Consider the following 17,268-nt stretch of genomic DNA (forward strand, 5'->3'; position numbering starts at 1 on the left):
GGGGGTTTTGGGAACAGAGGAGTTGGGTCTTCAACAGGGGTCATATTAAAGTAGCAAGACTGTGTGCTTTGTGGGGGGCAGGGGGTCCAGATATGCCCTTGATCGCTGGCTCTCACCTTGTTACTTTTCTAGGGGATGGTGTGGGGGAGGGGGTAAGAAGTGACTGCCTCAGTTTCCCTGATGCTAAAAATGAGGATCCACACCCCTAACTTGAAACTGTGAGGGCATCTGGTAATAGCTCTTAAGTCAGGGTGATGACCCCAGGAGAGGAGTGGAGCTGGGTCTCCAACAGGAGGTCAGGGCCCGAGGACCACATGCTCCACATTGCCCACTCTGAAGCCCATGGGCAGACTGTGTGGGTTCAGCTTCTTAGTAGTTGTGTGTCCTTGGGCAAGTCTCAACCTCTCTGGGCTTGTTTCCACCACTCTAATAGGGCAGGAAGGGGTGATCTATTCATTCAGCAAATATATGAATTCCAACGGCATGCCAGGCACTATTCTAGGTGCTGGAAAGCAATGGAATCCCTACCTCTAGGGTTCTGCTGAAGGTTGAGAGGAGCGGCCCACGTTTCGCCCATGTTCAGCTAAACAAAGGATCGCCATCCAAAAGGTGGCTCAATGGTCACTCTGTCACTGTTTTGCAAAGGGTCAGAGTGCAGCATCCCTTCTGCCACTTACTGGGAGTCTGGGAGCAAGGGACAGCTCAGCCTCAGTTTCCCCACCTATGATGAAGGGAATATGTGGGAAGGAGGCCGAAATGAGTTTTTTCACATTAAATGCCGGGTACCCCAGCGGCTCTCAACACTGGCCAGCTGTGATTCGAACCAGCAGACTGCCCCACCTGCTGCCCCATCAGAGATCTCTGTGCAGGAACACACACAGCCCCAAGGGCTGGGGCTGGAGTTTATTTCTGCAACAGCCTGGACGCTGAGAGGCTATGAGAGCCTCCTCCAGGCCCCGTAGGAAAATCCAACCAAACTGTGATCACACAAGAGCAATCAGAAGGGAGGGTGGAGCATAGGGGGAGAAGGGTCCCTTTATCCCGCCCCTCTGCTGGTGGAGGGGGCTGGTGGAGACCTGGGGCTGGTGGAGACCTGGGGCTCGGGCTGTTGTCGCTCAGATGTTCAGGGATCACTGGCTAAGTGGAGGGAGAGGAAGAAATGGGGGTGGGGGAAGAGGAATAGGAGCCTTAGCTTCGGAGGCCAGGGAAGCCATGCTCCCTGGCTAATAAAGATCATTAACAACTTAAGGATGGAGGGAAGCCCTTTGGGACCACAGCTTGCCAACTACACCTGGATTTCTTCCCCAGCGAAAGCCCCAGTCCTCGTCTCCCTGCTCGCCAGCTCCTCTGTGTTTAGGGTTTTACAGGAGGTCGCAGCCCCCGCCCCCCCCCATTGGGTTGGTAAGTGCTGTAGTGCCAAAGGGTGGCACCATTTCCCAAGTGCAAGAAGCTGGAGGTCGGAGGGAGGGTTCCTGGCACTTGGGCCTTCAGGGACCAGGGGCCATGGCTGGGAACAGGGTGGGGTCACTGGGGCTGGGACACAGGCGGCCCGTCAGGCTCTGGTGGTGCCGGCCCAGCCCCAGGCTCTGCCTCCTCAGCCTCCTCTTCCGAGACCACGCCCTCCTCCAGTCGGAAGACCTGGCGCACGGTGCGGGTGGTGAAGGTGAGGGGGCCACGTCTGCAGGGAGGAGGGAAGACCAAGAGACAGAGGTTAAAGGAGGCGGGCAGAGAGAGCTGGGGGGCGGGGCTTATGGAGTGAGGGTGCACGTGCGCGGCTGGTCCTACCGGAGCCGGTTCCTCAGCGTGTTCAGCTCCCGGTTCATGGACTCCGAGGCCTCTGTGACATCCTCCAGCTCATGCTGCAGCCTTCGGCGGACTGACTGAGCCCGGGATGCCTCCTCCTCGGCCTCCTCCAGCTGCCGCTTCAGCTGCTTCACCCGAAGGTTGCCCTTTTCCAGCTTGGTGGGAGCAGAGGACTGGGTTGCATCTCTGGGCCACTCCCTTGGGCCCCCAGAACCCCATCCCTCCTGCCCCCTGCCTTCTGTTGATGCGTTGTTCTAGATCCTCTTGCCAGCCTCCATCCCAGCTGCAAATGTGAGGCTGTCCCCTACTTGGCCTCAGAGGGGTCTTTCTATGCCCAGACTGACCCCATCTCTCCTCTGCTGAAAGCCCTCCCATGGCTTCCCAGTGGCACTGAGACAAAGTGCCAGCCCCTCAGTCTGGCATCCCAGGTCCTGCAGGGTCTTCTTCCCATAAACCCACTGGGAGACCATCTTCACCAAGACCTTCCCCAAACCCTGCTATCTCTGTCTCTGGGGAGGGGACACACATTATCTGCCTCCCACCAACCCCTCTGGCCTCCTTTCTTATCACTCAACTTTCCCTCCCCATTCTTCTCTCCAGCCACACTGCTCGGCTTTTTGCTCTAAATTCACCAAACTTATTTCCACACCCCAGGGCCTTTGCACCTGCTGTTCCCCCTGCCTAGCTCTTTCTCTCCTTTCAGTTCTCAATTCATATGTCACCTCCTTAGAAAGGTCTTCCTGACCCGACCCCCTCACCCCCAATCTAGGGAGTATTCCCTAATCCTCTACCTCTCCTTTTCTCTTCATTCTCTTGTTCCTCCATAGCCCCTGTTACAATCTGTCCTCATCTTTCCTTGTTTATAGGTTTGTGTCTTCCTTTCCTTATGCTACAAATGTGAGCTCCATGAATGAGGGACCTTCTCTATTTTGTTCACAGCCACATCTCCAATGCCAAATACAGTGGTGGGTGCCGGATAATGATGGGATGCAGGGCAAATAAGCGGCAGCAGAGCTTTTAAGGCCACAGTGATGCTATCTACAGTCAGAGAGTCCCAGAATCTGATGCAGGCTCTGTCTCTACTAACTGTGTGACTTTGATATAAACTGTGTCCCCTTTTGAAGTTTCTGTTCTCCCACCTGTTCATTGGGGCTGGTAAGAGAATGCAAACATGTTTTTGTTTTTTGGTTTTTTAAACCATGTGGCACAGTACTTGGGGCACACTTGCTGCTCAATAAATAAATAAAAGCAGAGAGAGACTGCCGTCGGAGTCCTGGGGTTTGAACCCAGATGCCATCTCTTATGAGCTAAGTAATATGAACAAGTTACTTCACCTCTCTCTGCCTCATTTTTAACACCCGAATAAGAGGGAAAAAGATAGTACTTGCCTTGCAGGGTTCTGATAAAAACTGAATATACTACACCTAATGTCTTTCGCACAGTGCCTGGCCCATAGTAGGCATTCTGTAAACATTACACATTGTGATTTTAGCCCTGGCCTAGCCTCTGGGTAGGGTTTCAGTTCTTCCTTCTCCCTGGCTGTCTCAGCTCCCCACCAGGACCTGTCCTCGATCCCACAATGGACAGATCGCAAAGTCACCGATGCCAGCTCTCCACTGATGCACCAAGCCCCAGGATGGTGGTCACATGTGGCCTCTCATGATGGGAACTCACTGCATCCAGACAGCATGGGCTACGTCTCTGTCAATGGAGACCATCCCCCCCCCCCCCCCCCCCGCTGCTCCCTAGAGATGTCAGTGGCTCACCTGGTCCCGGAGCTGGTCAGCCACCCTCCGTTCCTCCTCCACCTGGAGCACCACCTCCTTTAGGCGCTTCTCCGCCCTGCGCACCAGCTTGCCGGAGAGGATGCGCTCCCTGGAGGGGGTGTGAAGGAGGCAATGAGGAGAGGTGCTCATGTGGGCTTCTGTCCCCTCAGCCTTGTCCAGGGGCTGCTGTCCTGTTTTTGCAGTGGCCTCTTCTCTCTTTCCCACCCTCTGTAGCTCCCACAGTTTACACAGGCCGGACATGGCTCCCAGGCTCCTGACTGCATGGCATCTAGTCCTTGACTTGTACCAAGGTGCTCAATGTTCCTGAGAGTGGCTCATGTCTACACCAGTTCCCGTACCCCACTGTGCACCCCAGTCCTCCTCTTAGAGAACTGCCTCACTGACCACCAATCCCCAGGTCAGATCTAAGGCATTATCTTTGCCCTTTCCTTCCTTGCCATGTGCTCACCCTGTCCTGATGTCCTGTGGACTCTGTCCTGTCCCCTCCTCTCTGTCCTTCAGCCCAAGCCCCCAGCTCAAGGCTGTGCTCTCCCGCCTGACCTGGCCTGTCCCTTCTCTAACTCCCTTCTCCACTGTCCACAAGTGTGTGTATGACACTCTGGAAGCCCAGAGCATCCCCATCAGCCACCCTGGCTGCTTCTTCCCTTTCATACACATGCTTCCCCTGGACAAGCTCATCAGCACCCCAGGTCGCCACAGTCATCTGCTAAATCTGTTTCCTGGGCTCCAGCCAAGTAGGCCCCCAGCCTCGGCCATCCACCAGACCCTACACCCCCCCCCACCCCTCATATTCCTCACCAGGCTCAGCGCCTTCTCCCCAATTAGTTCCTCCTCCCCCTGTACTCCCCCTAGGTCTGCAGATCAGACACCAGAGCCATCCCCACCTCCTGCCCCCTCAAAGCCATCCCCTCCCTTCCCCCAAATTTCCCCACCCATGGCCCTGGCTCCTCTATCCTTTCCTGCAAGGACCATCACATCCGGGGTGAAGTCCACGTGAGGGGCCCCTAGTGATGGGTGGTGCTCGGCAGCCTCAGATGGGCTGAGAGGCAGACATGGGGCTAGGGAAGTGGGAGGGCTCAAGCTGTGGAAAGGGATGCGGTGGGGGAGGCTCCTTGAACTACAGATCCCCCAGCCACTCCTTGCTCCCAGGATGACTTTGAGTATGCCATTAACACCCTCTGAGCCTCAGTTTTTCCATCTGTATAATGGGGGAGGGGAAAGAGCTCAGAGTGGTATATCCATCTGCCTCTGGAAGGCCTCTCCAGAGACCCCAAACTACATCTCCTGTGAGCCCCTGGGCCCTTGGCTGGGCCCTGAGATGACAACACCTTCTCCCATGACCCTCTGGGGCTGGTTCCCATTATCTGTCCTTGAGACCTCATGTTTATCATACTCCCCAGTGAACTCAACTTGTTTCCCTACTATTCCCCCAGTCACTGGGACTTAACCACTAAAACTGTCCTTTTCTCCCTACATCCGCAAGAGCCTATCAGCCCCCAGCTCCACCCCTTCTGCCTCTCTCTCTTTTTCATCCCCTCATGTCTATCCTCACTCTCTAGCCTCAGCTTAGGCCTCATTTTCTGCCACAATCACCTAGCCTCCTCTCTAGCCTCCCAGATCCCAGTCTCTGTCCTCTAGTCTGCTCCCAACTTGATCCCCAGGAGGACTTTTTACACCCAGCACTGACCCTACCCCCACCCCCTCCAGCTCACAGATATCCATGGCTTTCCATCTTCCCAAGACAGAGTTCTTCGGCCTGGCATTCAAGGCTCTTGCCTCCCATCCCTCTCCTGAGTCACAGGCTCTTAGGACCAGTCACCCTCCTCCAAACACCCTGATGTTTCCCATATGTGTCCCCAAGGCTGCTGCTCTGCCTAGGACAGAAATGGCCTCAATTCTCACCTCTTCCTCTACCCACAGCCTTTGCAATAGGATTTTGCAGCTTCTCGCACCAAAAGACAGAATCGATTTCACCATTCCCTTAAATCTGAGCTGGTGACACGACTTGCTTTAGTGACAGGAGGATGCAGCAGATGTGACATTGTACCAGTTCCAAGTCTAGGCCCCAAGAAACCTTAAACACTTTCCCTCACCCATGGAACCTGGACTCTGCCATGTGAACAATCCTGGGCCAGTCTGCAGCAGGGACAAGTGAGCCTCACTGTCCCAGGCAAGGCATTAAGCAAATGGGAGCCCAGCCAAGATCAGCATCCATCTAGCTGACTCAGGTACAGACACATGAATGAAGCTCCCACCCTCAGATCGGCAGAACCTATCAGCCAGCCAAAGACTCATGAGCAGTAAGAAGTGGGTGTTGTTTTAAGCCACTAAAATTTAGGCTTGTTTGTTATGCAGCTAGAGCTAACTGCTACATTACTGTTTGAGGATTTATTTACTTTAGAGAGACTGTGTGGGAACAGGGAGAAGCAGAGGGAGAGTGTGGAGTCCAACATGCATCTAGATCCCATGACTCTGAGACCATGACCTGAGCCAAAGCCAAAGGTCAGATGTTCAATCGACTGAGCCATCCAAGCGCCCCTACATTATTGTTTAAATCTTATTCTTGGTGGGAGTACAGTTACTTATAGCCCCAAGTATCTTAAATAATAGAGGAAATCAGCAATCATTAATATTATGACATCTTTAGGATGTTTCTAAACCAGGGGCTTGTAACACAGCTCCCCTTCATCTCCCTGATCAGAATGTGGGGACCACCCTCCAGCTGTGCACCCCCCCACCTACCTGCTCTCCTGCTCCAGCTGCTCCTCAGCCTGGGCCAGCTTAGACTCAAGGGCCGCAATGATCATCTTCTGGCGGGCCCGGGCCCCAGCATCCTCCTCACCTAGGCGCCCCCGGAGCTCCTGCATCTGCCGCTCCAGCTGCTGTCGCCCACTCTCTGCCTTGGCCGAGAAACTGCGCTCAGCTGACAGCTCTGTAGTCAGTGATTCCACCTGTAGCAGTGGGAAAAGCAGAACCATCATGGGAGAGTCTCAGAGGGAAGACAGTAGGTAAATTCAGGCACCTCCCACAATTAAGTGAGTTGACAAAAGTTAAGTGTGTAGCACAGAGCCTGGGACATAATAGACACTCAATAAACAGCATATAATTTCCCTGATTGTCTTAGCAGCCAACAACAGTGCCAGCCCCATGTTTTCACCTTTCCGATAGCTTTCTGCTACATTTTAATAAGTCCACAGGACTATCACAAACTTGTTTAAATGCTATAAATTCTGCCTCTGACTGTCAGTGAGTCCATTCAAAGGGTTATCACACCTCTGTTTGCACTGGGATCATGTGGGGAGCTTAAGAAAAAGATGCAGATTGCAGGGTTCCTCCCCCGAGAAGTTCTGCTTCTGGCTGATCCAGGGTTGGAAGGCAGAGGAGTGTCCATGGATCCACATTTTCAACAAGCATCTCAGATGGTTCTGATATGGGTGACAGGCAGGGTCATTTTAAGAAATGCCAGCTCGGGATGCCTGGGTGGCTCAGTTGGTTAAGTGTTGGCTTTCAGCTTAGGATCAGCCCCCATGGGAATTCCTGCTCAGCAGGAAGCCTGCTTTTCTTTCTCTCTCCCTCAGCCCCTCCCCACTGTTCATTTTCTCTCTAATAAATAAATAAAATCTTAAAAAAAAAATGCCAGCTCCAACAGCAGCTACTACATTGAGAATGTGTAAACACACCCCTAATAATAGTTCCTGTTGATTTATTCAGCTCGTATTCTGACTGAGGTCCTCGCCAGGGCTAAGGAAGTGAGTCAGGTTCAGGCTGATTCATACTTTATTTCACTGGGCTCTCACAGGAACACATCGACACAGTGATTAGCATATGATTTTTTTTTTTTACTTTTCACTGGAAAATGAAACTGTAATACAGAAAGTCAGAAACTGATCAAGTCCATGACATCAGACGTTGAATGGCAAACACCCAGGTAAAGAAATAGAACGGTGCCGTTTCACAAGGCCCAGCACCTGACCACCCTAATACCAACCCCAACCATTCCCCACCAAATAGCACACTGTCCTGATTGTCACGGCCATCACTTCTTTGCTCCTCTTTCAAGTTTTGTCCCTCCAAGATGAAGGCATAGATCCTATAGTTGAATCTTGCCCATTTAAAACTATGCTTCTGGGGCGCCTGGGTGGCTCAGTGGGTTGAGCCGCTGCCTTCGGCTCGGGTCATGATCTCAGGGTCCTGGGATCGAGTCCCGCATCGGGCTCTCTGCTTGGCGGGGAGCCTGCTTCCTCCTCTCTCTCTCTGCCTGCCTCTGTGCCTCTATGCCTACTTGTGATCTCTGTCAAATAAATAAATAAAATCTTTAAAAAAAAAAAAAATAAAAAAATAAAACTATGCTTCTTTTAAAAAAACAATATGAATATACTTTCTTTATTTTTTAAGCAGGCTCCATGCCCAGCGTGGAGCTTGAACTCACAACCCTGAGATCAAGACCTGAGCTGAGAACAAGAGTCGGACACTTACCCAGCTGAGTCACCCAGTGCCCCTAAGTTGCTGTTGTTTTGAAGCTACCTGGTTTGGGGGACTTTGTTATGGGTGCCCTAAGAAATGAATACAGTGACTAATGAGTAGTGGAAGAAAATCACTGAATTCATGGATTTAAACAGACCAGATTGATTTAAAGCAGTTGTGATTATTATCCTTGTAGAAGCTCTAACTGCTGCATTTGGGGCCAACAGGAGCTTCTCCTGGTTGATGTCTAGCTGCTTTTTGATGTAAGTATGCCAGCTCCCGGGGTGCCTGGATTGCTCAGTTGGTTAAGTGTCTGCTTTTGGCTCAGGTCATGATCTCAGAGTCCTGGGACTGAGTCCTGCATCAGGCTCTTTGCTCAGCGAGGAGTCTGCTTCTCCTTCTGCCTCTGCTGCTCCCCCCTGCTTGTCCTCTCCCCCGACCACCCTTCAAATAAGTAAATAAAGAGGCTGCTCCCCCTGCTTGTCCCCACTCCAACCTTTCAAATAAATAAATAAAATGTTTTAAGAAAATGTATGCTAGCTCCCTCAATACTGGTATGTTGTAGACTGAACGCTTGTGTCCCTGCAAAATTCCTACATTGAAGTCCTAACCCACAATGTGCTGATCTTGTGAAATGTGGTGAGATCTTGTTATGGGGCCTCTGGGTGGCAGTTAGGGTTCGATGAGGCCACTACGGTGGGACCCCCATGATGGCATCTGTGCCCTTATAAGGAGCCTCAAGAGAGAGCTCTCACCACATATGGTGGCTGCCTCCAAGCCAACAGATGAGACCTCAGAATAAAATCTACCTCATTGGCACCTTATCTTAGACTCCCATCCTCCAGAACTGTGAGAGATAACTGTCTGTTGTGTGAGCCCCCCGCCAATGCTGTGGTATTTTGTCACGGCAGCCTAAGCAGACAGGTGAGGTATGACCAGCACGCCCCAGTCTCCTCTTGTTTGTTTCCTGTTTCAGATCTGGAATCAGCCAGGCCTTGGCATTTCTGGATGGTAATCAGCGGGCCTTGGCATTTCTGAATGGCAAACTTGGGTACCGGCGATGCTCACAGCTACTGGACTGGTTACTGTTTTCAGGCCTTTTGAGTAGATAAAGATAGGATGGCTCTCTACAAAATGCCTCACAAGTTCACATGAACATGCCCAAGTCCAATTCAGAATCACAGAGTTTTGTTTGATTTTAATTAAGCCTCTCCTCATGACCCACCTACATTTAAGTGCTTACTTGCTTATGGACACAGGCAGCAAGAGGACGTGAAGATGCCATCTTTACTCATTGACTTTGTCCCACATTGCACACATGATAGTCTCAGAAACACGACGTGAATACTGTCCTTACCAATATAATTACTCAATCTAGTAATACAGGGTTGGTTTTTTTTTTACATATTTGTCCATTCTCTTAATTTAAAAATAATTGCACTACACACAACTGAGCAGACAGCTGTTACCTTCCTTATTCCTTTTCAGCCCTCACTGAGTCTTAGAACAATGAGCAAACTGGTCGCTCATTACGCCCTCGTGCTGCTGTCTAATGATTCCTATCACCTGGACCTGGCTCTCAGAGGTGGCATGCATCAGAACCCACTGGGCTTCTTAAAACAGATTGCTGCCCCACCTCTGGCATTCCTCACTCACTCGGGCTTGGCCGATGCCCAAGAACTTCCATTTCCAGCAAGTTCTCAGGTGACTCTGATGCTGCCAGCCTTGGGGCCACTTTGGGAACCGCCAGTCTCATAGATTCCTCAAGAATCACTTGTGGGGACATGGCTGCTGAGCTTCTGCATGCTAACACCTCTTCTGTGTCCTTTATACTTGGAAGGAAGTCTTGCTGGGTGCAAAAATCCATGGCTCACATCTTATGCTGAGAATCTTAACTATATCTTCCATTTTCTTGCAGCACGAAATCTTACTCTCAAAAATCTGATGACAATCGAATTTTCTTTTCCTCATAGATCACAGGCATTTTTTCCTAGATGGCTAAGGATACCTCCCTGCCCCCTGCCCTTATTTGTGCAATAGTTTTGCCAGCATCTGTCTTGGTATCAGTTTTTTTTTTTTAATATATTTTATTTATTTATTTGAGAGAGAGAGAGAGAAGAAGCAGGGGCAGAGGGAGAGGGAGAATAAGACTCCCTGTTGAGCGGGGAGCCTGATGTGGGGTCTGATCTTAGGACTCTGGGACGATGATCTGAGCCAAATGCAGATGCTTAACCAACTGAGCCACCCAGACACCCCTTGGTATCAGTTTTGATAGGTCAGTATCCTTGGATACACAGTGTGCTCTTCCAGTATGTAGCTTCCAACTGTAGTATTTCAGGAAAGTTCTTGTGTCATGCTCTCAGGTTATTTGCTCTTTCCTCTTCCTGGGGTCATCTTCTTTGGGAACTCCCATTACCATATGTTGGATCTTCTTTGCCTGTCTTCAATATTTGCTATTTTCTTGTAACTCCCTTTTTGTGTCTTTTTAAGTTTCATTTTGATTTTTTTTTTAAAGATTTGTTTATTTACTTCAGAGAGAGAAGTGGGGAGGGGCAGAAAGAGAGGGAGAGAGAGTCCCAAGGAGACTCCATGATGAGTGCAGAGCCTAACGTGGGGCTTGATCCCAGTACCTTGAGATCATGACCTGAGCTGAAGTCAGATGCTTAACCAACCGAGCCACCCAGGTGCTCTGCTCCCATTTTGATTTTTTTTTAAAGACTTATTTACTGTACTTTATTTTAATTTTTTAAAAAAGATTTTATTTATTTATTTGATATAGAGAGACACAGTGAGAGAGGGAACACATGCAGGGGGAGTGGGAGAGGGAGAAGGAGGTTTCCTGCCAAGCAGGGAGCCCGATGTGGGACTCAATCCCAGGACCCCCGGGATCATGACCTGAGCTGAAGGCAGGCACTTAATGACTGAGCCAGCCAGGTGCCCTGAAGGACTTATTTACTGTACTTTAGAGAGAGAGAGAGCACACATATGTGCACACATGTGAGCAGGGGGTAGGGGCACAGGGAGAGAAGCAAACTCCCTGCCGAGTAGGGATCCAACTAAAGGGTTCAATCCCAGGAACCCGAGATCATGACCTGAGCTGAAACCAAGAGTCAGACACTTAACTGACTGAGCCACCCAGGCACACCACACCACCCCACCCCCCATCCCATTTTGATTTTTTAAAGAGGTCCTCCTTTCCACTAACAGCCAAAGATGCAGGTTGGGTTAAGTGCCCTTCACTAGAGCATGTATTGGATTATTTACCTAATTTCTAATGAGCACCCAGCACTGTTTTAGATCCAAAGATAGAAGAGTGATCACAATTAAGACAGAAGCCCTACTCTTAACACGCTTACTTTTTTTTTTTTTTTTTTAAAGCCTCCACACCCAGCATGGAGCCAACGTGGGGCTTGAACTCACCACCCCGAGATCAAGACTGAGTCAAGATCAAGAGTCAGACACTTAACCAACTGAGCCACTCAGGCACCCCTCAAGGTGCTTACATTCTGGTGGGGAGATGGAGAGCAGACAAACAGGTAAATACGTAATATAGTGCCAGGTAGCACTAAGTGATATGAAGGAGATTAAAGGAGAGAGAATGAAGAAGAACTGTGGAAGAGAAGCTGGCTGTTTCACACAGGGTGGTCAGGGAAGGCTATTCTGAAGGAATGAGACATGGGATGGTCTGGGATAAGAGCTCTCTCCCAGAAGGTGGGAAAAGCAAGTACAAAGGCCCTGAGGTAGGAATAAACCTTGCAGAGTCAAGGAATAGTGAGGAGGCTGGTGTGGCTGGAGCAGAGTCAACCAGGGATAAAGAAGGGTTAGAGATAAGGTCTGAGTTAGCTGGGGAGCAGAGTGTGGGGCCTTGCATATGACTGGGCTTTCACTCTGAGTGAGCTCATCATCCTGGAGTATGACTGCCTCTCCTACTGGTCAAGGTGCTCCCCAAGCACTGAGCTAGGGTCTTAACATTTCCCTGCATCCCCAGCAGGATCAGGGCATGGTTCCTGAGAGGCCTCAAAATGTGTCTTTAAAAATGAATGAGGGCACCTGGTTCAGTCAGTCAAGTGTTAATTCTTGATTTTGGCTCAGGTTATGAACTCATGGTTGTGGGATCAACCCCACACTGGGCATGGAGCCTGCTTGAGATTCTCTCTCTCTTCCTCTGCCCCTTCCCACCGCCCCCCCTCTCATACACATGGTCTCTCTCTCAAATAAAAAATAAATCAATGAAATAGTGGAGACATCTCCACTATTTCCAAAGGCCTCTCTTTGGAAATCCCATCCCTCCACTGCCTGCCTGGCAAACTCTTAACTTCCTTCAAGATCTTTTAAGATATCATCTCTATCAGGAAGTCTTCCCTGACAGCCCCCAACCTCCAGGCTGGGTCAGTAGTCTCTAGGTTCTCACAGTGTCTTGTGCTGCCTTCACTTTCATTTATATTTCTGTATGGGGATAGTCTGTTTCCTCCATCAGACTAGGATGTCCTTAAAGGCAGAGACCTGGAATGATCCATTGCCAGGTCCCCAGCACCACCCAGCACAGGACCTGAGCCTCCAGAAGTTTCAGACAGTATTTATAAATAAATATACAAATGAAAATATGCTTTTCTCTGTCTGTCTAGCTCCTACTTATGCCTTAAAACCCCAGCCAAATGTTCCTTCTCCCACATACCTTCTTATGATTCTTGGAGCAAGTTCTCTCCCTCCTTCCCCCATTCTTTCTCTATCTCTGTTCATCTCATCTGCTGGGCCCAAGATCCTTCTATTATCACACATGCCACCCCACCCATAGACACTGTACTTCCATGTCTATGTTCCCAGAGAACTTTGTAGGACAGAGAACCCACATCATTCATCTCTGTATCCAGCCCTAGAGAAGCCTCAGAAATACAACTGAATGAATACATCCATGCCTATCCCCTCCTTGAGAACTCCTATTCAACCATTAGAACCCAACCCAGACACTCCCTTCTGCTTTAGCTGTTGAATAAGAGGGCTGAAGGTTACAGGCCCAGGTCAGCGGGGTCCCAGGTGGTCCGGGGGGCACTCGGCGGTGCTCACCTGCAGGAGCAGCTTGCGGTAGCGGTCATTGAGCAGCTCTGAGTTGCTCTGCTCCTCCTCTAGCTCCTCTTCCATTTGCCCCAGGCGCCCCTCCAGCTGACGCTTCTCTTCCAGAATGGCTGCCCTAAGGAGAATGGGAACAGGGAAGCTGAGAGGATGCGAGGGCCAGGGAGGGTGTCCTGCCCCATTCTGCCATGGGCCACTCACTTGCTAAGGCTGCCATTGGCCAACTCGTCTGCCATCTCGTCCCGCTCCTGCTGGATTTGCCGCCGGGCACGATCTGAGGCGGCCAGTTCCTGTGATGACAGAGGGGGTAGTGGTCAGCAGTGGTGGGGTGACGCTACTTAAGCACCAGCCTCCTTGCCCCTCATACCTCAAGTCTCTTGGCCTTTTCTTCAGTGCACATGAACTCACCACCCGTGGGCAACCTTGGAATGAACTTCGATCTACAGGCAGATGTCTCCTGAATCTGTCTCTGGAGCCCCTGACTCATGTCCATTCCCAAGCCCCTCCCCCTCGGCACGGCCTCACTGAGCTCAGCACCTCCTTTCCAACCTGCTTCTCCAGCCATCATCCCCCCACCCCAACCCCGCCCCGTGTCACAGGGCCTAACCCCCAAGGTCTCTCCTTACCTCCTCTGCCTCCTTACAGTCCTATGTTGACCCTTTATTTTCTCTGCCTTGTCTCCTCCCTGCACCCACATGGCCCTAGCTCAGGCCTTGTCCTTTCTCCCCAGCCTTCCTAACTCCAATCTCCCCCCACCCAGAACCATCCCCAGTAGTGCCCTCAAGCCGTCTTTGGCCGGCCCCGCTCCCATCCCTTGGGCCCCGCCTATCCTCAGCCCCCAATCCCCGCCCACCCCACTTCCAGGGCCACGCCCATCCTGACAATACCTCCTGCAGCCGCAGCACCTCTGCCTCCAGCGCTTTGAGGCGCTTCTCACTCTCCCGGTTCTGGCCAAAGATTTCCTCCCGGGAAGTGCGCGACTCTTCCACCTCTCGCCACAGCTCCTTCATCTGGGCCTGGGTGGAAAGAAGCAAGTGAACTGGCGCAGCCTGGGTGTGACTCACCGGGAGGCCCTACCCTCACCTTAGCCCTGAGGGACCTCAGAGCAAAGCTCTGCAACCGGCCCTAGGCCCTTGCTCTGTGACCTTGGACCAAGGTCCCCTCCTGGGCTTTGGCTACCTCCCTTGCTCTGTGACCTTGGACCAAGGTCCCCTCCTGGGCTTTGGCTACCTCCCGTTTAAAAAAAGTAACACCTTAAAATTAAATAAGGATGAAATGGGTGTAGTATTTAGCCTCTGCCATAACCTTAATACTAATGCTGGTGCACATTTACTGAACCTCTACCCTGGCCAGCCTCTGTTATATACTACACACATACCGACTCCCTTAATCCTCACAGCTCCAGCTGGTGGGGACTGGTTCCCTCCCCAGTGTAGACGTGGAGCAACCGAGGCAGAGAGGCTCGGCAGCAAGCCAAGTCTGGTAAATGGCAGAGTCAGGACTTGAACCCAGGCCATCTGGCCCCAGGGTTTCCCTCCTAGTCACTTTGCCATGCGGCCACACCAATGTGTGTGTAAAAGTGCCAGTGTAAGACTTCTCAGCGGCTCTTAAACAGAAATAAAACACAAACCTGATGTCCACCACCGTTAACAAAAACTCTATAGAGGGGAGAGTGAGGACAGTACGGGGCTTGATACTCCAGCAGGACAATTAGCATCGCTGTTATGAATATTATTATTTGCTCCATAATAATAGCTTTTCAGGGCAGGCACGTTCTCTATTCTCTCTCAGGGATGAGGTAGTGGGGAATTTTTACTTTTTGGAGAGGGATCTTTCTATCCCAACGCTGCCCTAGGGGAGATACTGCAAGGACATGCGTTGTTTTACATTATCTAGTGGCTAGATTACAAAAATGAAAAGAAATGGGTGAAAGTATTAAATGCTCTATTCTTATTTAGCCAATATCCAAAATATTATTATTTCTATTTATAATCACTGTAAAAATTATCAAGATATTATACTTTTTTTTTTTTGTACTAAGTCTTCTGAATCCAGCAGGTAATTTGGACTTCAGTCCCACCACATCATAGATGCCCAACAGCCTCATGGGGCTGGCACCCACTGTACTGGACAGCCCAGTTATATACTTTTTTTTTTTTTTTTAATAAGACTTTACAGGGACGCCTGGGTGGCTCAGTTGGTTAAGCAGCTGCCTTCGGCTCAGGTCATGATCCCAGCGTCCTGGGATAGAGTCCCACATCAGGCTCCTTGCTCAGCAGGGAGCCTGCTTCTCCCTCTGCCTCTGCCTGCCTCTCTGTCTGCCTGTGCTCGCTCTCTCCTCTCTCTCTCTCTGATAAATAAATAAAATCTTTAAAAAAAAATTAGACTTTACACAGACACATCATTATCATTTAAAAAAAAATTTTTTTCAAGTAATTTCTACTCCCAACCTGGGGCTCGAACTTACGACCCTGAGATCAAGGGTCCCATGCTCCACCAACTGCGCCAGGCACTCCCACTGTCCCACCAATTTTTTTTAAACCACCAGATATAACTTTCGTATTAGGGGAGGAACCCTAAGGCATTTCCGTTTCAAAAGGTTAAACAGAATAAAGAAATTGGACTTCATGGCTAAGGATTTTAAATAAAGTCAATAAAAAAATATAAAAAGAAGCAAGTGAGCCTTTGACACGTGAATGTTTATAAAGCAGTGGCTGCCCCCGTCCCCCAACACCCCCTCTTCCCCAGCCGGGGTTAAGCCCCACCCCTACCTGCATCTTGCGGAGCTGCTTCCCCGCCTCCTCCTTGCCCTGCTGGGCGGCCGCATTCTGGGCTCTCAAGTCCTCCAGCTCCGCCTCTAGCTTCTTGCGGGCGGCCACAGCCAGGGCGCGCTGCTTGCGTTCCTCGTCCCGCTCCACCTCTGCATCCCTCAGCTGCGGAGAGGTCGGGAGGGGCAGGCTTAGGGGATCGGAGGCCCAGGCTCCCTCTACAAGCTAGGGACCTAGACGTCCACCGGCCAGCTACTGTCCAGGCCACCAGCGCCACTCTGCCTGCCCTCTTGCTTCTCTGCGCTCCAAAGGGATCCCAGCTCTTCGTCCCCAGAGCCCCCAGCTCCAGGGTTTTCCCTTTCCCCCTTTACTTCAGCCTCTGCTCTGCTCCCATGTGTGTCCCCGCCAGGCCCTGCCCACACAGCTCGGCAGGGTCCTTCTACACTTACAGCTGCCCTGCCCTTCCCATGCTCAGCACCCAGCTCCAGCCCACTGCAGAGCACTGGAAGTCCCTCCACTGGCCGAGCCATGAATGGACGTTGCGGAGCCCAGGGAGAGGGGGATGAGTACATGAACAGGGGAGGAAAGCTGTGGTTGAAGGGGTGCAGAGGAGCTGGTCCTTGAGCGATGAAGGAGCACTCGGGCAGGCTGGGGACTGGGGGGAGGAAGTTGCTGGAAAGGGAGCAGCTGGGCGGGTGGAGAAGCAGAGGTACTGCTGTGTAGGCTGTGCGTGGGTGCTGATGCCCATGGAGATGCTGGGTGAATGGTCTGGTGATGATGTCTGATTGGGTATGTCAGTCGGCCAATGAGATATGTGTGTGACTTCACGGTTCTGGTGGGTGAGTGGGCTGGGCAGCAGGAGGGCCTTGGGAAGCAACTTGGAGCAGCAGGGAGGTGAGTGAGGCTTTCTCTGCTCCTCTGTTAACCTGCAGGCACCAGAGCCCTCCCAGCTGGATGGGTGTCCATACCTGCTTGGCCAGCTGCCTCCGCCTCTCCTCGCCAGCCTCATCCCGGCTCTGCAGGTCGCGCTCCTGCTGGGCCTTGAGAGCCTGCAGGGTCACTTCCAGCCGCAGCTTGGCGTCCTCGGCAGCTGTCAGCTCGTCTTCCAGCTCTGTCACCTGGGCTCGCAGGTCGCTGGCTATCTGTTCTGCTGCCCGGCGGGATCGCTCCTGCTCATGCGCCTGGTGGGGACAGGAGGGTGAGCTCTGGGCACCGGGGGCATGGGGAGAGGGAGGCCAGGATCCTAGCTTTATCCTAGGACAGAGTGAGGGAAGCTTTGATGGTCAAGGTGATGTGCACATTCTGGTTCGCTCCTTCATTCACCATTTCCCAGGCAGCAAGTAACCACATGTCTCATTCTGAATCCTCCAAAAACA

The 17,268-nt window shown here is 51.4% G+C and overlaps 2 protein-coding genes across 7 annotated transcripts in view; one reads left to right on the forward strand and one right to left on the reverse strand.

The window, feature by feature from the left end:
- Positions 1-1,428: 1,428 nt before the first annotated feature.
- The window catches only part of MYH14 (myosin heavy chain 14), a 101,828-nt gene continuing 85,988 nt past the window's right edge, over positions 1,429-17,268 (reverse strand). For all 6 annotated transcript variants that reach the window (XM_059151009.1, XM_059151008.1, XM_059151007.1 and 3 more), the window contains 9 exons: positions 16,861-17,073; positions 15,896-16,057; positions 14,012-14,140; positions 13,326-13,414; positions 13,119-13,242; positions 6,333-6,541; positions 3,570-3,678; positions 1,786-1,958; positions 1,429-1,678 (listed from right to left, as the gene is read on the reverse strand). In XM_059151009.1, coding sequence (XP_059006992.1) covers positions 1,525-1,678; positions 1,786-1,958; positions 3,570-3,678; positions 6,333-6,541; positions 13,119-13,242; positions 13,326-13,414; positions 14,012-14,140; positions 15,896-16,057; positions 16,861-17,073 — 1,362 coding nt within the window. In that variant the 3' untranslated portion in view covers positions 1,429-1,524. The remainder of the gene's footprint in view (positions 1,679-1,785; positions 1,959-3,569; positions 3,679-6,332; positions 6,542-13,118; positions 13,243-13,325; positions 13,415-14,011; positions 14,141-15,895; positions 16,058-16,860; positions 17,074-17,268) is intronic.
- Positions 10,052-17,268, forward strand: part of VRK3 (VRK serine/threonine kinase 3) — a 197,096-nt gene continuing 189,879 nt past the window's right edge. The window contains exon 1 of the mRNA XM_059151070.1: positions 10,052-10,062. The gene's annotated coding sequence lies outside the window, so the exon portion shown is untranslated. The remainder of the gene's footprint in view (positions 10,063-17,268) is intronic.

The sequence above is a fragment of the Mustela lutreola genome, chromosome 16 (assembly GCF_030435805.1).
Source record: "Mustela lutreola isolate mMusLut2 chromosome 16, mMusLut2.pri, whole genome shotgun sequence".
Classification (NCBI taxonomy): domain Eukaryota; kingdom Metazoa; phylum Chordata; class Mammalia; order Carnivora; family Mustelidae; genus Mustela; species Mustela lutreola.